At 38.4% G+C, this 19934-nt stretch overlaps 1 protein-coding gene across 7 annotated transcripts in view; it reads left to right on the plus strand.

Moving 5' to 3' along the window:
* SLC44A3 (solute carrier family 44 member 3) overlaps positions 1 to 16635 on the plus strand; it is an 84278-nt gene extending 67643 nt beyond the window's left edge. For 2 of the 7 annotated variants that reach the window (XM_059854289.1, XM_059854290.1), the window contains 6 exons: positions 720 to 876; positions 3222 to 3299; positions 12556 to 12693; positions 13156 to 13392; positions 15195 to 15293; positions 16387 to 16635. In XM_059854289.1, the coding sequence (XP_059710272.1) occupies positions 720 to 876; positions 3222 to 3299; positions 12556 to 12693; positions 13156 to 13392; positions 15195 to 15293; positions 16387 to 16392 (715 nt within the window). In that variant the 3' untranslated portion in view covers positions 16393 to 16635. Of the gene's footprint in view, positions 1 to 719; positions 877 to 3221; positions 3300 to 12555; positions 12694 to 13155; positions 14793 to 15194; positions 15294 to 16386 lie in introns of all 7 variants that reach the window. The other 5 variants (XR_009487500.1, XM_059854293.1, XM_059854294.1 and 2 more) reach the window with 5 other exon arrangements.
* The last annotated feature ends 3299 nt before the right edge of the window (positions 16636 to 19934 follow it).

Here is a 19934-nt window from a genome sequence, read left to right on the forward strand (position 1 = left end):
TATTTAGGCCATTTTTTTTGTCTTTGCTTTCTGATTTTGGCAGACATTATTTTTCCAAAACAATACAGGTTAGTGTGCACTAGAACTACAAGTTTTTTTCGTTCAGATTATAATCCTAAACATATAGTATGATTTTTTTTTCTGTATTCAGCCTGTTCTGTGGGGAGAAGAAAAAAAGCTTTAATAAATTTTTAAAAATGTAAAACCAAATTTGGCCAAATTACAATTATAAAAGTAGATGTAGCTCTCAGTTTTATATGCGAGAACTTGTGGTTTTATTTTCTGGTTTTAATTTTACCACTAAAGAAGAAATAGTGGATTCATTCCCTCAGACTAAAATCTTGCAGAACCAAGAGTTAAATAAAAGACTGCAGAAAATAAGAGAAGTGACAGAAACTTGAAAGAGGTGTTCAAGGAGTATTCTCAGATATTGTTCGCTTCTCCTATTTTTCATTGTAGTTTTTTTCCTAGATATTTTTTCATTCCAGAAAATAGTAATTTCTTAAGAACTAAACTAACCCAGAAGTTACAAATTTGGCTGCTTCTCTTTGGACTAAGGTGAACATTCAGATGAAGTCAGTAGAAAAACTGGAGTAGTTCAATTAGGAAAGGAGGTAACAGCTTAATTCTTAAAATTTCCAAATACTGAAAAGACACAATGCATATCTTCTTAAATAAGTTGCTAAACCATTTTAAAAATTGTTTGTTTCTCTTTCTAGAAATAAAAATAACCCACCACCTCACCCAGTCCTGTCTTCCATATCAGTTCTTTTCTGCTACCATCTAGGAACTGCTGTAAAAGGCTCATTTCTAATCACAATACTGAGAATACCAAGGATTATTCTCTTGTTCCTTTACAATATCCTAAACCAAAAGGTAGGTAAATACTTCTGTAACACTATAAAAATAGTAGTTTAAAGATGAGATCATGGGGCAAAGAAGTGAAGAATATATTTCTTGCTGAAAAATAGATGGTATTGCTATTACTGTCTATTATTAATCAATGGGTTTTCTATTTTATCATGTTTTCTTCATTAGGAAAGCTTTTTTCTCCCAACTCAGATATCAATGCTTCCTTTTTATTCTCAAGTCCGATAATTTTAAAAGCAGAAAATACCAAGATAAAACTCACCTTTATTTAGTGTTTTTATACAAAGGTTTTTCTGAAGGATAAAGAAAAAAAATTGGTAGACCACTCTATTAAAACTTTTTGCATTCTTTTTTTAAGAAGCAGGAATAAGAATACAATTGTTAGATTTAAAATCTGTTCTAGAAGATACTTCATCTTACAATGCTTTGTAATATGCTTCTATAGAAAGAATAAATGGAATAAGAACTGTTCCTGGGAGTTCTAGTATCCAAGACACATCTTTTAAGACACATAAAGCATAGATCTGGGCTGTTTTGAATATTTGCTTTTTTTTTTTTTTTTTTTGCCTTCTCTTTTCCTTTCATGCATCTCCACATCTGTTCTCTTCTGCTGGAAGCCCACCACTGTAGGTAATTCTGGCACGTTTGCAAGGAGGGAGGGCTGTTACGAATGCACAGTTCTGATTTCAGGAGAAGATTTAAGAGAAGGTTTTATGTTGCTTTCATATGAAAGTTTTGGTTATAAAACTTTGTGAGTTGTGTTAACTAAGAACATTGTATAAAGACAGTAGGTGGGATGACTTAGAATATTTTCTGCCTTTAGAGAAAGCAGGATAAGTGGGCTTGCTTGTTACATGGTCTTGTAATCTGAATAACTGTAGATTTAAATAGGAAATAAAGATTATTTGTGTCTGCAGCAGTGTGCTGCAGGCTTCTTTTGGTCCAGCTCCCAAGCATTCAGTGACATGACTCACAGCTGTAACTGCTGCTAAGGAGACTGGAAAGTGCTCTTGCCAGCTCATGTGCTCAGTCCTGGGAAGGATCCTCCCAAGAGTAACCTTGCTCCTTCACATGGCAGAAAGGACAGGCTATGGCCCCTTTCACTGAGAGCCAGAGTAGCTGGACTAAAGGATGGAGAAGTGACCCTGCATTCTTGTAGAGCTCACACAGGTTTCCCCACCATTGCAAAAAATGTTGCTGTTCTCTATGAACACAGAAGAAGTCAGGGGCCTGTGAGCCTGCAGGTAGATTGACAGATTTTTCTACACAGCAGTCTTTAAGCAGAATCAGAGAGGAGATTGTAGGTGGGATCCCTTGCTCTCAGCTTTTAACCAACAGTCCTTACTGAGATAACATGGCTTTAGTAAAATCATCTCTCCAGCAGTACATAGCAAGAGTAAATTATTCTCTGTCAGGAGTTTGCATGTACAGTCACTGTTTGAAGGAGTTATTTCTGGAATATTTTCATGAACCTTTTTGGAAAAATTTGGGAGGTTTGTAGTTTCTGCTTGAACAATAGTAGCTGTTTGGACTTGAGGTTTTTATAGTGACTGGAAGATCTCTACTTTCCAAAACAGGATAAAACCACTCTGACTTCTGGAAAAATAAGATTAAAAAGACTGAGTATCCCTGAGCTGAATTTCCTTTTGTTGAGAAAAACAGGCACTTAATTTTGGAAAGCTATTCTGGATACCAAGGTGTCTTGTTCTTATCTTGCATCCTCTCCATGATGAGCTGTTCTGAGCTCATCATGTGATGGGGGAGCATGGAACAAACCTCAAGCTTTACTGCTCAGTTTTTGCTATGAAATTAATACAGCTCAGTGGTCTGTGAATAGCCTCTTCTAATACAAGATTTTTCTTCCTTGAAAAATGAATGTAATGCTCTGAGTCAAAACACATGTATGTTCATATAAGCCCTTCTACCCATTCTTTTATTTTTGTAGGGTACTGGTCATTTCAGAACTGTGAAAGGTTTTTGATAATCAGGTTAAAAATCTGTCTCTGTACTCCTTGATCACTGTGAAGTGCTTTAAGAATTACTGACTTGCCTGCCTGTTTTTCTCCCCAGGCAGCTGTTAGCTCACGAAGCTGCTTGCAGCACATATTTTCTTTTCCCAGAGAAGAATCTTCCAGCTACAGGAAGAAAAAAATAAAAGCACAGCTCTAAAGTCATTAATTTTGAACAGTCTGAATTAAAACCTGTTCCTAAAATCCTAATGGAAATATCTGCTGCCTAAGTGAAAAGTTTATTAGAAGAGTCACTCACCTGTAAAGCAAGTTTTTTGAGAATGGTGGTTTTGTTTGAGGCTAATTATGTGTCCAATAACCAGTCATTTCATTTTATTGCAGAAGAATGCAAAGCCCCTGTTCAACTGCTGTTTCTGCTGGGTTTGCTTCCAGAAAAGTTGCTTAAGATACTTTAACCAGGTATGCTCTGTCATCTCAGTCCCTCAGCCTGCTCTGGATACCATGGTTGGTGCCTGACCCTTAGCATGGCTAAAAATGGCTTAGCATGGCATGCAGGCCAAAGTTTCCTGCTGGCCACCTAAATTAAACAAACAAAAAAGCCCCCAAGTGTTTGGTGTGAAGAAACAGGCAATTGACAAATATGCAAGGTGCTAGATTTTAGAAAACTTAAATCAGCTTGAGATAGTCAGCCCTTTCAGAGGGTCACTTGCTATTTCTATAGGTAAGAATACTTAACATTTAGTTGAGTTGTGCCAGACAAACTCCTGAAACACAGAGAGTCCAGGTAGGAGGAAGCAATGAAGAATTAGGAAACATACCTAGATATGTGACATTCAGGTGGAAAACACTATAACTAGTTAAAGTCCTGAATAAAGGAACTTAAATTCCTAGTGTTTGCCAGTATCAGTAGATCTGGAAATACAAACCATGATGATAGCAGTCTTGTTTAAAAGATGCTTTAATTGGAAATTGATTTCTGACATTCAGCAGTTTTACAGATACTAGACACCTCTTTTTACCTTCACAATTCTTTTCTCCAAATGCATTCCAGATTTACATATATAATTATAAATAGTTAGTTTTTGTCTTTGTCATTGCCTTGTTTTTGTCAATGGGAACTGTGATATTCCTAATGTGAAAGGGAATCATATGTTCCCACAGGTTCCACCCTCTGAATGCTGAGTTCTTTGTCCTCATTGCTGAGGGTAGTAATGAAGTAAACAAAACGATTCTGATAAAGGGTCTGACTTCTCTTAAGTAGTTGCATAAATTAGGTTTAGTCTTGGACAGTTATTAAGAGAAAGTTTTCAATTTAGTTCACCATATATTAAATACTTGGGCAGTAAAATTTCTGAATTTTCCAGGCTTACATTTTCTAGGTTGGTCTTACAGTCAGCGACTTGGTGAGGAATCTCAGAGTTCATTTTGCCTCCAGGCTTTCCATTTGTAGTCACCCTTTCCCCTTGGCTTGGCTTCCTGCCTTTCAAAGAGATATCCAGCATCCTAGTGTTTACTTTCTCCAGCTGTTGTCTGCCATGTGTTTGTTAAAAGAATTAATTACTGTAATGTTCTTCCTTTTGTTTCAGAAGGCTGTATTGTAGCTCTTTTCCCCTTAAAGATTTCCTGTTTCCTAATCTATTGTTGGCAGATTTCTGGTTTTATATGAGTTGTGGTTTTTAATCTAATTATCATAATAAAGTGTTCACTTTTGTTTTGTTTTTTGAATATATTTTTAGCAAAGGTGGTGGTTGTCCACAGGTTTCAAATCCAGGGCAATAATTGTCCAATTATTAATAATAATAATATTAATTAATATCATTAGGAGAAAAAAGCAAGAACAGGCTATAAGATTTTAATAGAACTTCTATCTGTACAAAATTTAAACATTGGTCTTGAGTTACTGCATCCCATTGAGTAATTTGGGGATCTAGTTATTTATTTCATTTTTTCCCCTATAACTAATCTGTCCAAGGCTATTTATTGAATTTTTTTTTTTTACTATGATTGAAAGTCTTGGTGTTTGATTCTGTAAAATCTGTGGCCATATGTAGAAAAGGAAAAAAGAAGGAAAAAAAATCTGCAGTTTTAAGCAGCTTTGACATATTTCTTTATTAACAGAAGTAGTGAGCTCTTAAGAGCTCCTACTGAGATGGTGGAAGCTGCTGGGAGCAACATAGAAATTTTCCACAAATGTTGAACACAGACCTGAGAGAAGGACTTGGGAGGGAGGGGTTAAAAAATTGTACCTGTGTTTCTTAACATTTTCTTAAAGAAGGATTCTTTAAGTTCAGATTTTGATTCTTTTGAGCCCTCAAATGTGGAACAGCTGTTGTAAAAGTTGGTCCAAAGATCATTGTGTACATTAGCATTCCTTACTATTTACTATTCTTTTGCTTTTTATTCTAGCATTATTTTCACTTTAATGAAAAGCATATAATTACCTGAAGCTCTAAAAAACAAAAAAAAAAAATAGAAGATCCAACCACTTCTGCACTATTTTCTTCAACCTGTTGTTAAACTGCTTAGGTAATTTAAATTCTTTCTGTTCCTTCATTCACAAGTTTAATCAGGATTAAACAGTACTTTGTTTTCCCTCTGAGAACTTGGCAGATGAGAAACAGGTGCTGGAGAAAGTAACCCTGGTGAAAGAATGCAAGCTTCTTTCTTCCCCTGCAGAATCAACCAAGTGCTCTATTATGTTATCTAAGGGTACTTTTTGGGCTGCATTACCACCCTGCATGTGATATTTAATAGTGACTGCAATAGTTGCACACATCCCTGAAGTGACTCATTCTCTTCAGGGTCACTTACGTTTTGCTCAGCTCTCCTGGACGTTAAGTGGAGCAAGCCAAAGAGTTACCCTGTCATCTTCCTATCATGACAGAGTGCTGTGCTAGATGCTGGCAATTGTCATATTTGTAAGCCCAGTGTCCTGGTGCAGATTGCAATATGGACAATTACATTCGGCCTTCCTAAATTTCTCTTAGATTTGCAACTGGATCCCGTGCTAAACTGTGGTGTAGTGTTGCTGTGTGCTGTAAAACAGTTCACTCCTTAAGCTGTTCCACTTCAGTCATGGACAAAGTGATTCATGTGTGTGTATAATCCATTAGCAACAATTGTAAAGCACTCAGGGTTCTGTGGCTGAAAAGTGCTTTCTGAATATAAAGTCACTATCCTTACTTGACAGTTCTGTTTGCCAACACTTGTCAGAATTACCACAGATTTTTCATCTGGCTCTGATGGTTTCAGTATGTTCCAGATAAACATATCCAATCATCTCAAGTAAAATCTAGGAGATTGAAATTTTTCCTCTGTAAAAGGAATATACTGGCTTTTAATGTGATTTGGGAATTAGTGGTCTGTGTCTCTCCTGCTTTCTTAAGTTGTAATGGCAGTCTTAACTTTTTTTAACTTTAGATACATTGAAGTGCTCACATGTTCTCCCTTTACAGCCTTGTTGCAGTGACTTTTTAAAAACAATACAACTGGATAGTTTAGCTTTTCTGTGTCTGCTTTAGGTCCATCTGCAGCCAGTTGGCAAAGTGACTCCTCCAAAGTACAGTGCCTGGGTTTCTGAAGGGGTTGCTGAGCAGAAGTGGTTTCTGTGTTCATCAGCATGGTTGCTGCTGTGCAGCCTTCTGGGCTGTCAGTGAATTCAGCAGGGTGTGAGCCCTGTTTCCTGGGACAGAGACCCTTCCTGGGGACTGAAAGCCAGCAGTTGTCCAGGGTAATAAGCCAAAAGCAAGTCTGTCTGATGGCTGTATATCCATAGCAGTTGATTGTCCCTCAAACTTTGGATGGAAGCCTATCAGGAGGTTTCAGGTAAATGCCTTGTGGAGAATTGACCTAGATAAACCCAAAATTCATGCATGCTATTGTAAAGCACAGTTCTCTCCATGCCAAACACATTGTGCCTCACCCCATCAAGTACTTCTTTTTCCTCCCAAAAACAATAATGCATTTTAATGTTACTGGCAATATTGCTTCTAGATATAGAGCTTATTTTTCAATCCTCTTGAAAATACAAGGATAAAATGGTCTTCTACACTGAAATAATATTTTAAATAAGTTTATCTCCCCTCTACAGACTTTCTGATAACAGGAAACAGAATCTTTAGGTCTTAACTCATTCTGTAGGATGAACCGTGTGGGGAATAGAGTTGAACAAAGTTATCTAATTCTTACTTTGATACCTTTCTCTTCTTCCCTATCCCATTAAGAAGAAACAAAAGGGGAGAAAGAGAAAATAAAAGACAATTAAGCAAGTGACAGGTAATTCTGTGCTTTTAAGCTGAGAAATTTATGAACAACTCTCTGGAAATCTTCGATTTTATTTAGTTCAGAAATCCCAAATAAGAACATTTTCTCACTGAGTGCAGAAGCACTGAAAGCAACCCCAATAATGATGTAATCATCATTCAATGGGCACATAAAGCAGGATCCTTTTGCTTCAACCCTGTCTTAGAAATGGAGCCCACATGTAACACTGTGATGCAGTAGGAAAGGGAAAGGACACCCAACCACCCTCTGAGAAGAAAGCTGTATTGGTCCTACCCACTGGATGACAGCCATGGAGGGAGTAGATACACAGAGAGTAGGAAGCAAGAAAACCTGAAAATTTTCTCCACTAAGTCCAGACTGAAAATATAAGGTGAAATGGAAATAAATGAAAGTTGTGTTTTTCGGACTGCTTGGGAAAATTCAGGAGGTTATTGAAGGTTTCTTACAGATAGTAATTAGCCAAGGAACAAAAAATAACCATTTCTGTATTAGCTGTGTGCTTCTTGATTAGAAGTGGAGGAGAAAAATATTCTCCATGTGTTTGTCAGCCATAGGACAATAGCCTTTTTTTGACAAGGCTGCAGGAAGCACAGAGTCAGTCCTGGAAGCTACGAGATGAAACACTTGCACTGGAAAGAAGGGGATAAATGCCATTGTACAAGTTGCTGGTTACGTGCTCAGGCTTACCTCACAGAGGGGACTGGAATATCCTGTGATGTGAAGGAGAAGAGCAAGCCCATTAGCCATCTATGAGACAGCAGGGAGGGCTAAAAGCCTGACAAGATCAGCAGAAAAATAGAGTAGAGTAGATCTAACTTGTTCATGAATAAATGTTGTCTGGAAGTTGGAAGGTTCCTAAGGACCAGTGGGACAACTGTCTGGAACAGCTCCAAATGTAAGGCCCGGGAGAGGGGAAGTCCTAAGTGATTTAAAGAAGGGGTTTTCCACTTAAGAGAAAATTTGCGTAATATGCTAATCCAAAATAGGCACTAGCGTGGCTGAAAGTCCCTTCCAGTCTTGTATGTCCTCATCTCTTCAGTGGGGCCTCACAAGGCCCATCTTGCTCTCATTTCCCTCCATCTGAGAGTCATGATACAACTCTCTCACCAGACCACTAAGTGCTGCACAGCAGCCACACTCATTGCCTCTTGCTACCCCTGGATTTTGTTTTCTGAAGGGCTTCCATTGGCATCAGTGCCACTTGCAAGCTAAGATACTTTAAGGTCCAGCCTGAGCTGCACTGCACTGCACTGCACTGGGGGTAGCTGACCAGGGCAGCCCCCAGGAGAGTTGGCAGCAATAAGATCAGATCGGGATGAAAACACCAGCAGAGCAGGAAAAGCTGAACTGGGATGAGAGATCAGCATGTCTCCTTCTTCCTTTTTAAGAAGATTCTGTTGCTATGGCAATTTTCCCTTCCCCAAGCTCATTGTATGAAAGCAAGCTCTAGAATGGAGGACTGAATTCAGCTGTTACACAAAGTAGCAATTATTCTCAACAATTGGGGAACTTGCAGCCTGGATCCGAGCCACAGCGCCTTTCTCATGAAACTACCAGGTCACTTTTTCCAAGACCTTTGACATTCTGTGTTGTGAGGCACAGAAGGATATATTCTTTAAATAGATTTTTTTCTGCATTCTGCGGTATTTGGAAATATGTAAACATTCATATTCCCTATTTATTCATCCTGACACTGAGAAATCAGTGTCTAGTTCCCAGGCCCCAAGCCAGAAGAGTGTTCTTCAGAGAGGTGGTGATATGAGATCAGCTTGCTGGTGGAAGGATAAATGCTGATCCCAATCCACTCTTCCCTGTGCTTTCAGTGTTATCAATGCCACCATTACTTGCTTGTCACCAGAGCAGAGACTACCATTGTAAAAGATCAATTCATTAGGCAAAGATAAAAATATACGAGTTATAATGTGTATATAAGGATCAGACGGAATCTCTTTCTAGCTCAGTATCCCATCTTCAGCAATGACTGTGAGCAAATGCTAAGGTGGAACAAAAGGATATTTCCCTGCCTCTGTGCTGTTTCTGAATCTGTTTTCAGCCTAGGACTTCTTGAGCTGTATGTTTTCTGTGTGCTTAATAACTCTCAGCAGATTCCTTTTCCCTCAAATTCCCTGTCTCTGTTGAGCTCGTGTGAACTTTTAGAAGCTAAAGCACCCTTTGCCCTGCAGTCCACAGTTTACAGATTTATGGTGAGAAGGAATACTGTCTGTTTTCAAATTTGGCTCCTACTACTTCATACTTTCCTGCCCCTGCCTGGCCTTTGTTCTGGAAGAAACAGTGAGCCATCTAAGCCTACACAGCCTCTCTGCATTTCTCATGAGTCGGCAGCCCTCTTGCTGCATCCTCCTTCAGTCATGTCTTTTCCAGACAGAAGAGCCTCACAGACAGAAGACATTCCATGCCTTTTGGATCGTTCCTGCTGCCCTTCTCCCAAACATTTTCAAATCCACTAAAGCTTTTGTGCATGGAAAAATATAGTCTGTAGAATCACATGTTTAAATAACCTGTTTCTAAATGTTAGCAGGTTCTTAACTGCCATTGTCTACCTTCTTAGCCTTCACAACAATCTTTAGTTTGAAAGGCTTTGGATTATTGCACATATCCTGCAATTTTAAACTTAATGGGATATAAAAGATTTTTGGTTGAAAGTCCAAAATTATTTGCAAATATAGGTAATAACTTGTGTGTGTTTGGTGTTTCTTGATGAGTAAGAAAGAAAAATCACTTGAGCTCATTTTTGTGCAACGCTGAGTTGCATGGAGATATATGTTAGCTTAAATGATGTGTTTTGTTAGTGAGAACATGTAGATTTCTGTGTGGCTGGATGGGATCAGGGCATGGGGTCTGTATGAAAAACTTGAAAATTGTGAGGCAAGTATATGGAAAACAATTCTAGGTTGAACAAGAAACCCTTCAATTTTTTTTTTTTCTCTCAGAAATGTATTTTTTGCTAAAAGGTAGAGATCACTTGGCTGAGTCTTCCAATTGTGCTGGTAATATTCTTGCTTCACATATGTCTGACTAGTTGTGTAGCTTTCAGCAGTTCATTAATTTCTGTCTCTCTCCTATTCATTCTAGAATGTTAGATTATTACCTGGCTGCCTTTATTTCTTGAGTATTATCATTAGGTAATAATTACAATATTTTTTTAAGTTGTAACTGCTATAAATGCCATTTTTTATCAGCTGGTTTGTAACACAACAAATGCCTGTTCAGGTAGTGTACTGTCTCCAGCATCATTTTCAGTCTTTCCAAGGTAACCATTCTAGTTAATAAATATCAGAAATTCTTTTCATTGCACATTCTTTGAATACCAAAGTGGCTATTTCAAGAGTGCAAGCAAATGGGTATTTATTTTAAGTTTGGAAACAATGTTTGTACAAGCTCACGTGCTTTTTCAACATTCTTTTTTATTTTTAAAACACATTTTTTTGCAATTTATAATGAATACAGAATCTCTGTTTAATTTATTGGCAGAATTTATACTGACCTCACCAGATCAGGATCTGCTCTGTGAATTTAGTTCTTAAGGAACAAAAACAAACTTAGAAAACACTTTTCTACTTTGTGTCTCAGTCCCCTGTGTGTTTGATGGGAATGATGAAAGAGAGTGAGCTCACAGCATGTTATAAAGAGAAATGTGTCCATGTCTGAAATGGGCAGTGACAGCTATGGGTGGCAGACAGAGGCAGTGTGATGTGAGGCCATCTCTGCCTGTGTCCTGGGCCAGCAGGGCTGGCACTGGCAGCTCTCCTGCCGCCACATCCTGGGAGTTCTGGTGTGATGGCATCCTGCCAGGAAGGGAACACCCTCAGGATAAATGAAAGTTAGCAAAGAAAGCATTTTTTCCTATTTAGGAATGAAGAGAGCTTGATTGGTTAAACATATTTTTATGCAGATACTCTTTGAGTTTATGTAGAGTTCAGTGGTGTCTCTGATGTTTTCATAGAAAGATCCATGGTCTTTATTTATACTATTTCCATCTATGGATTTATTTTCTAATATGTAAGTACAGTATTTACAGAATGTCAATGGCTTTTTCTTTACTATCAGAGGAAAAATAACTTTTTTTATATAAATAATATCTACAATAAAGAGGCAGAAACTCTTTGATTGCATTTAACTTTCCTTCCTTCTTCCCTTCCTTCTTTCCTGCCTCCCTCCCTCCCTTTCCTTCCTTCTTTCTCTCATACAATGTCATAGCTTTGCTATGTTACAAAAATTGCTCAGAGGTAAAACTAAACTCTACAGAAATAAATTTTCTTTGCTTCAGATAGCTGAAATTGTTTTATATTTTGAATTGTAAGTAAGAAAAAACAGATTTTTGAACATGAAGGGTTTTCAGTAGGCCAGAATAATTCACTTTCAGCAAACCCCTTATGGGCTGGGTTTTTTCACTTCCAGGTGAAGCATAAAGCAATTGTAAGCACCACGTGCATGTTTGGTTTTATAAATTCCTTTAGAACAGTAATCCCTTGCACACTGCGGCTCTTACTGACCGTATCAGATGTGACTAAAGTTTTTGTGGTGTAATCTGCCTTCTAATTGTTTGAGTAAAGGGAAACTACTCATAAGAATTGCTGGTAAGGCCCAGAATATGTTTCATGTATCATGAGTGCTGCTTTTCTTAGCTGATATTTTGGACATAATTTCAAAACCTTGCTGAGGAGTTCCATAAATGAGACATACATGTTAATTTATGCATAAGTACAAAAATAATCAAATCCATGAAGGTAGATATTCTATCCTCCCCACCTGTCCAGGCAAGTTTCCACCATGCAATATAATGTAAAATTCTCAATACATTGAAAAACTGGGAGTGCCCCAATTATCTGTTGTTCTGAGTGGGGTGGGGCACATGATACAGTCACTAGTCTAGTCCAAAATCCTTTACAAAAAGGTTTGTTCAATGGCTATGACTATAAGCTTGAATTTCACTGAAGTGTTTGAAAGAGCCATGTATAAAAGCTTTTTAGTTATCAACCTTTAATGACCCAGTAAATGCATAACTTCATTTTTCCACTTACATAGTTGGCCAGCAGTGTTGGAGATAGATAGCCAGTAAGTTTGGACAGTGTGACTCCAGGTGTTCTCTGCTAATTGTGTCCTATTCATTCACAAATTTTGGGGTTGAGAACTTTGGTGTTTTAAAATAAACTGGATAAAGGTGGCTTCAGTAATTTATTTAGTCACTATTGTAACATTTGCTAATGGTGGAAATTATGTAGAAAAACTCTTTTAATTTAGAAGCATGACTATTATAGTAATTTAAAATAAAATTGCAATATTATGCAAAATAACTCTTTATATTCATGAAGTCAGTAATTCCAAATAGAGTTTAAGGCTTTGTGTTTTGCTGAAGTAAAATCTAGATTATCAGTCTTTGCTCTCTCATTATTATCTTATGTGATTTCAGCATGCATACACAACTACAGCCATAAATGGGACAAATTTTTGTACATCAGCAAAGGATGCTGTCTGTATTTTGGCAAGGAATTCTGATAAACTTGCATCCATTAGCTGCTTTGGAGATTTTCTCCTATTTTTAGGAAAGGTAAGAGTAAATAAAAGTATTGGTTCTGTAAAAATGAAGTGAAAAATCAGGTTTGATTATCTTTTCATATACCTAAAGTAAATAAAGTTAACCTTTGTTAAATCCAGTGTTGTCAATGCTATAAAATAAGCTTGGGAGAGAAGAATATCTGAGGAATTTACCTTTGCAGAGTTATTTTGTTGTATGATAGCAGTGTCCTTGGACCCACTCTGGAAGTTCCAATGGCATAAAGTCTTTGGTAAATACATGGCAAGAGGTTTCCTCTGCCCTGTGATATATACCCATGGAATTGAACACAAAGTGCCACAGCTGTGTGATGCTGGAAATTGCTTAGCTATCTCCCAGATGAGATGTGCTCTTAAAATACCTTTGCCTCAGGGTTTGGGGGGTTGTTTTTTTTTTAATGAGAACTATTTCTGCATGATTAATGAGGCTGCACTTCTCTCTTGCTGCCCTTTACAGGTGTTTGTTGTATGCTTCACTGTTTTTGGAGGATTGATGGCATTTAACTACCACCGAGAGTTGCAAGCTTGGGTAGTTCCTCTGTTGCTGGTTGGATTTTTTGCCTACCTGATGTCCCACAGCCTTCTGTCTGTGTTTGAAGTGACAGCAGATGCCACGTTCCTTTGCTTTGCTATTGATATGGAAACAAATGATGGAACTGCAGAGAAGCCATACTTTGTGGATCAGGAGCTGCTGGTAAATCCCACTGATTACAAAGATATTTGAGACATTCTAAGCTTTTAAGCACTTTTTCTTTCCCCAAGACCGAGTAATCTGAACTCACAAGCCATGCTATTTCCTTTCCAAGACCTTAGAACAGGATGGACTCAGGGATACAAGTACATTAATTTATAAACTGAAGTAAGTGGGTCCCTCTGACTCCTGTGTCTTAGCTACAACCTGCTGCCTTCTTTTGGTCATATTCAGTAAGTAATGGCTGACTATTTAAGCCTAATTAGATATATATTCAATATGTTGTTGGTAATTAAAAGATATAAATAAATAGACAAGCTAGCTGTCTATTTATTTATATTCATAGGGTGCCCTAAGATTAATGCTTTTATTTCTTGTGACTCACTGTACACTGATGAGAAAAAAGTAACAAGTAGCAGGTCAGGGATCCATTCCACATCCTACAGATGCTGTAGTTCTGAACATATTCCATGCAAATCTGAGTTGCTCTGCTTTATACCTTTACAGATTCTTTTACCAAAACATTGTCTTCTATCTCTTGATTAAACTCTTCTGCCTCTGGACAGGTTGTTCTGCATCTTTACCCTTGTAATTACTGTATTGCATTACCTTCAGTACTTAGCTAATAGTGATGTAGTGCTGGAACTGAAGCCTTTGAGTATGTATGTGTCATCCCTTGCTAATTAAGAGAATATCTGAAGATGCAGGTATTTTTTTCCTTTTGTGCTATTTTTGACACTTCTGTCTTTTCCTTCACAAACTACACAACAAGAGAAAATCGTAGCAATTCATGAAAACAAATAACCAGCAGCCAGAGTAGCTCATATGACACAAATGTTCTGGATGGATTTCTTCAGGACAATGTCAAAACTGTTTTGGAGGTTTTTTTTTTGTTTTGTTTTGTTTTTTTTTTTTTTTTAATGTTGCTGTTAGAGTTTCTGTAATACTCATAGAATTTTGTTGAGAACAACAACAGCACAACAAAAAGGCAGCCTAAAGATAGGCTTAACCCTTTGTACAGAAGAAAGCAGATATATATTCTTTGGCTTTGGTTCAGAATAGTACTTAAGCACATTGCCTGGCTAGGAATATAAAACCGAATGGAAAACTCTGAAGCCTTGACCTCTGTTCTTCCCTCTCTGTTTTGCCAAATTCTAAAATACTTCTTAAGCCAATTTTCCTTCATGAAACAGAGGCTCTCCTTTCTCCACTTCCAAACTTTGTGGTAGTGTCTCTTTAACTCTGCTCTTAATTCTGCATAATTAGCCATGCCCTAGAGCTGTGGGTGAAGAGAGGATTTCCCACAGGGACAAGGAGTCTTCCAAGCAGGACAGGCTTCTGTACCCTTCTATGGAAAAACTGTGGGCAGCACATCCAAACTCCTCCTCATTGTATGATCAAGAGTAAGTTTGCTAACACAGACAAGAATTTGGAGTTTCCCAACACATGAAGGCATTTGACTTGTCTGTGTTACAATCAGGTTACAAACATCCCGGGGGTGGAAGGGAGGCTCTGTGGCCCTCAGGACAATATGCAGCAGTGGGTGGAGAGCCGGGGGAGGTATTTCATACAGCTGGAAACCTCATTCCTGCAGTAGGAGATGTAACAGAGATTTTTGATTCTTCTTTCTCAGTTGCATTCATCACTTTTGCTGTCTCTGCAGTCCCTCGCAGTATCACTCAGTGTCATCCAGCCAGGAACCAGCTATAGTTTCTTAGCCCTGAGCTAATTATCTTCCTTCACCTATTTTCATTAGCATAATGGTTTCCTTTCACAAAAGATCTCACCCTGGTTTTTGCTTGTAGACCTTTGTGAGTCAGAGTAACAAGTTAACAGAAGGGCGAAACCACAGAAACACAAGACCATTCCAGGATAATGAAGATGGGACAGAGCTCCAGCCTATGGTGAGACAGGAGCGTGGGATATGTACTTACCTGCCAGCTGATGTGTTTGCCTTTATGTTCCAAGAAGAAGGGATGGAGGTTATCACGTATCTCCTGACAGCTCACAGCAACCAGCATGCTGTGTCCAGTATTCTGTTCTTCTTTTACTTTCCCTCCTCAGGAAACCCTCTGCTAGTGCAAAATAAATGGATCAAATAAAATAATTCTCTTTTTTCTTCACATTCCCCATTGTGTCCAGCAGAAGAAGAAAAAGTTTGGACAGTGTTAGAGGTGTGGGAGATAAATCATATTCAGATAGTCTTTCACCTGCCTGCTCTTATCAAAGTCAGAAGAGTGTAGGCTGCTTAATTTCATGCTGAAGTTCCAGACCTCCAAGACCAGAGCTTAGAGTCCTCTCCCCTCCTCTCCCCTCCTCTCCCTTCCTTTTTTTATCAGTATATATATTTATTTTTTCTGTTTTATGATGGGGTAACAAAGCTGACATGCCAGAAGGGAGTGTTTCCCCACACCCAGGCTTGGGAAAGTCCTCAGAGTCAACACTCACTCACTAACATCTGAAAAAATACTGCAAATTGCCCAACCTGAGAAGCTGCCCCAGCAAGTTCAGAATCAGGACTGATTTTCCCCAAGCACTGTGGGGGCCAGGCTAGGGCTGCTAGAGGAAGACTGTGCAGGAACAGCTCCTCTGGCACCCACACTTGCTGGGTACTACAAGTCCTCTGCTGTCACAGCTACTTACACAAGTGTAACAGATGTTGGTGATTTTTCTTGATCTGCTTTCAAAAGGTACCAGGCTCTAGTGACCTCTCACAGAATTCTGTGGACATTCTGCTACAGGCAGAGCACTCCTCCAGTTTATTACTACAGTGAGGGATAGTACTAAATATTTTCATTGTTTGGGTCTGTTATTGCATTCTTCAGTAATTTTTTGCCAAGCACAGAAACCAGAGGCTGGATGGGTGTTATTCCCTGCAAGAAGATTGTGGATTTGAGATACAAAAGAACCTTAATCGTTTTCCCAGTTTACTCTTACGACATTTAAATGCAGAAACAGTGCTACACATTATTTGACTTCTTTTTTCTTTCTTTGTAGACTTGAATGTGAAGTTCACCAGGAGGTGTGGAAGCAGAGCAGCAATAGCAAAAAAGGTCATATCAGTAAAGGTTACCAATAGCCCAGGCCAAAGTACTAGCTCCCTAATCTGTTGTATCTTCTGCACTGGTAAAATGACACACAATCTGTTTGTATGAATAAAATATTTTGTGTGTCATCACATCTGATTTTTATTACTATATTTGTTACGATGGTCTGAAAGTTGATAATAAACTCACTGTTTGTAAATTTCTATGTTGTCAGACTAAATTAGTCAGTCAAAAAGGTCATGGAGCTAACATAATTTTTTCAGGTTTCTCTGGGAATGCTGTGCCAGTCATCCCTAGAACAGTAAATGCAGAAACATTTGTAGAGGAGGTGCTCTGAGATGACAGTGTCCTGATCCATTCTGCATATCTGAACAGCCAATTAAGGAACAGACTAAGCTCACTGATGGAAATTACCCTTGATAGAAATTCTCTGTAGTCAGGATAATTAGTGTTTATGAGGTAGGTGACTTCCTTTTAATTATACTCTTTTGGGAATGGTTTTTACAAGTTTGTAACATAAACTGTCCAGCTCCTCTCCAAAGGGCCTGCCTTCCTTCCTTTCCTTCCTTTCCTTCCTTTCCTTCCTTTCCTTCCTTTCCTTCCTTTCCTTCCTTTCTTCCTTCATTCCAGCAGAAAAAATTGCATCTGTGTTTAGAGCTTGACAAAGTAGCAGATGACAGAGATAAAATAACAGGACAGACATGAGATAAAAATGCTATAAATAATACTTTATAGAAATGTTAGCTGTAACATGGGTGTGAAATACATCATGGAGGAAATGGAGCAACTGTCAGGGCTCTAGTCAGAAGAGGAACACAAGTGTAGACACTTTTAAAAAAATTAACTTGGTAACAGTCTGCCAGCACTTTCTTGTAAGCAATTTTAAAGCTTGTTTAAACTTTATACCTGGATCCTGACTGTAATGCACTTTGTAGGCTCCACCTTGTTAGAGAATGGAGTAGTTTCAGATTTTACTCGGTGGCACATTTTATCCTCTTTGAGTTTTATCTGAGGAGAGGTTTGTGATGGGAAAATGATGCCAGCCGGGGATTTCAGTGAAGTATCAATACAGGAAGTGAGACATCACTGCAGGTGAGTGACTCAGAACCGTCTTAAAGAATAGATTGATAAACCCTTGATTAGTCACAGCTTGGAAATGAGGTACAGAAAAGCTCACTGATGCCTGAATAAGAAATTCATTTCATTTAAATACTGTATCTGGTCTCCTGCTGTTGAAAGGAGACTAGTTATCTAGAAATACTAAGAAATACTTGCTTTTTATCCTTAATTTAATTAACTTCAGTCTACTTTAATATGAGCCACTTCAAGAATTTGTAGAATATAGGATATATGATGAAAAAGGGAAAGAAATAGATTAATTACTTTCTGCCTGGCAAGATGATAATGAAGATGATAATGCACTGGCTGTGACTCACCACCTCTCCTTATTTAAATCTGTACCCTTGGATACTTTTTGTGCTCAGCTTGTGGATGCTGTGGGAACTTCTGAAAAGTCCTGAATAAGCAATAGCTCTCTAACTGTGAGGAAGTGTGCAGATATGGTACTTACAAAGGGGCAAAACTTTTCCTCTGCCATGGGTTTGCCAAGATTGTTTCCAAGAAGCAGTGTCTTCACAATGTAAACATGGTAATTTACAAAGCGTAAGAGGTTTGCTTTGAAGTTAAAAACCCCACAGTTCTTATTACACATTCAGGGTTTTTTTCCTCTTTGTATTTGGTACTCACACTGCAAGTTTTGGCCTTTAACTCAGGAACTCTGTGGAAAAAAGGGAGGGAAATTTTTATCTAAGTATGTCCTTGTTTTCAGAAAATCCCTAGATGACCTTCAGAGGTCCCTTCCAATCTCAACAACTCAGTGGTTTTGCTCATTGCAGTTATGCTGCAGGGTCATTACCTTCACTGCAGCTCCAGAGTGGAGAAAGGATTCATACACTTCCTACAAATTCTGGGTTAACTTTTAAAGAAGGAAGGTACTGAAAAATGCCAGTTAAGCCGTATTTGAGTGTATGCTGTTTAAGGATACACTGTATTGTCATTAGTCCAGAAATTACATTATAAAATAAGTTTTGAGAACTGTGTGTATTTTTAAAGAATACTTCCAAATATACAGCTTTTAATTACATTTGTACAGAAAGCATAGCTTTATAGCTTTCATTTATAACTCAAGACCTCCCAATCTTACATGCATTGCACTGGCAATTGTGTCAACATTCTCCAGCTGTAGCATTCCTGTGTGGCAGGAGCCTCCAGCTGAGTTACAGGGGTAAAGCTTCCTACAGGAGCTGATGCTATTTAGTGCTTGCTCCTCAGGGTTGCCTTCCCCTGCAGGGTACTGCAGTCAGGCAGCTGTGCAGGAGGCTGCATGGAGGCACAGCTCCTGGGAATACAGTTCCTGCTGGTTCTGAGGCTGGGCTAAGCCACTTCCAATCATCTGATGCCTGCCCGGCAATGCAGCCCAGTTAAGTGTGGACTCATCTTTCCTGCAGCTATGGAGGATTAGATTCAGCAGAATGAAAGGTACTTTTATAACTATGTTCCTTAAAAATAGGGACTACTGGTGCCTGATAACCAGAAAATGGCTAAGCATTGCAGCCTATTGTTTTAAGCAAAGCAGCTTGATTTTGGTCTTGCTCGGGTGTCTACTTCAAACTCTGAATTCAGTTGTGATTCCACTGGATCTCTCTGTGGATGAAACATGCATACCAACAACAGCTTGTGTGTTGTTTGTTTCTGCTGTGTTTAAGTAGATAAGGGGCAAGTAGTTTAAAACCTAAGTTTTGGCTTCAGAAGGAAGGAGGGCATGGTCAGGCTTTCAAAAAGAGATTGCTTTAACCCAAACTATAAAAACAAAAAAGCTTTTGCTGTTGATTGTAGACCTGCTTTTCAGCATTCAATACAACAGTTCTAAATAATGAAGAACTACTATTTTGAAGGGGGAGAAATAGTATCATTCAGGAAGAGCAGGTCTTAACAGATCTATTGCTAAAAATTCTCTTGCCTCAGATGCAGGGCTTGGACCAGTGACCTCTAGAGAGCCTTTCTAATTTAAATTCGGTTAAATAAATAAGCTTAAGACTTACACAACAAATAGGTCAGCTGAAAGTCAGATCACCACATCACATTCAAAGATGACAGAAACTAATGGAGCATGCACAAACAATTTCCAGTCTTGAGAGAAAAAAATCCTTCATAAATCCAGAACTTGAAAATGTAAAACATTTAGTATGTGAATGTAGTACATTTAAACTGCAGTGAACACTTTTAAGATAACCTTGAATTATTTTACAGAAGTTAGAAACAGCAACATTGGCCCCCATAGACACATGCTCCTTTTCCTCCTTTTAAAAAGTGCAGGTAAGTTAGTGTAGCTTCTCTGCACTCCATGCTGAGGAAGAAAGCATCCTCCATTTAGGAATAAAGCTCTGCTGTCAGTAACTGAGTACCTGGGATTGCAGGTACTCAGCAGGCACAGATTGT

The sequence above is a fragment of the Haemorhous mexicanus genome, chromosome 9, assembly GCF_027477595.1.
Source record: "Haemorhous mexicanus isolate bHaeMex1 chromosome 9, bHaeMex1.pri, whole genome shotgun sequence".
Classification (NCBI taxonomy): domain Eukaryota; kingdom Metazoa; phylum Chordata; class Aves; order Passeriformes; family Fringillidae; genus Haemorhous; species Haemorhous mexicanus.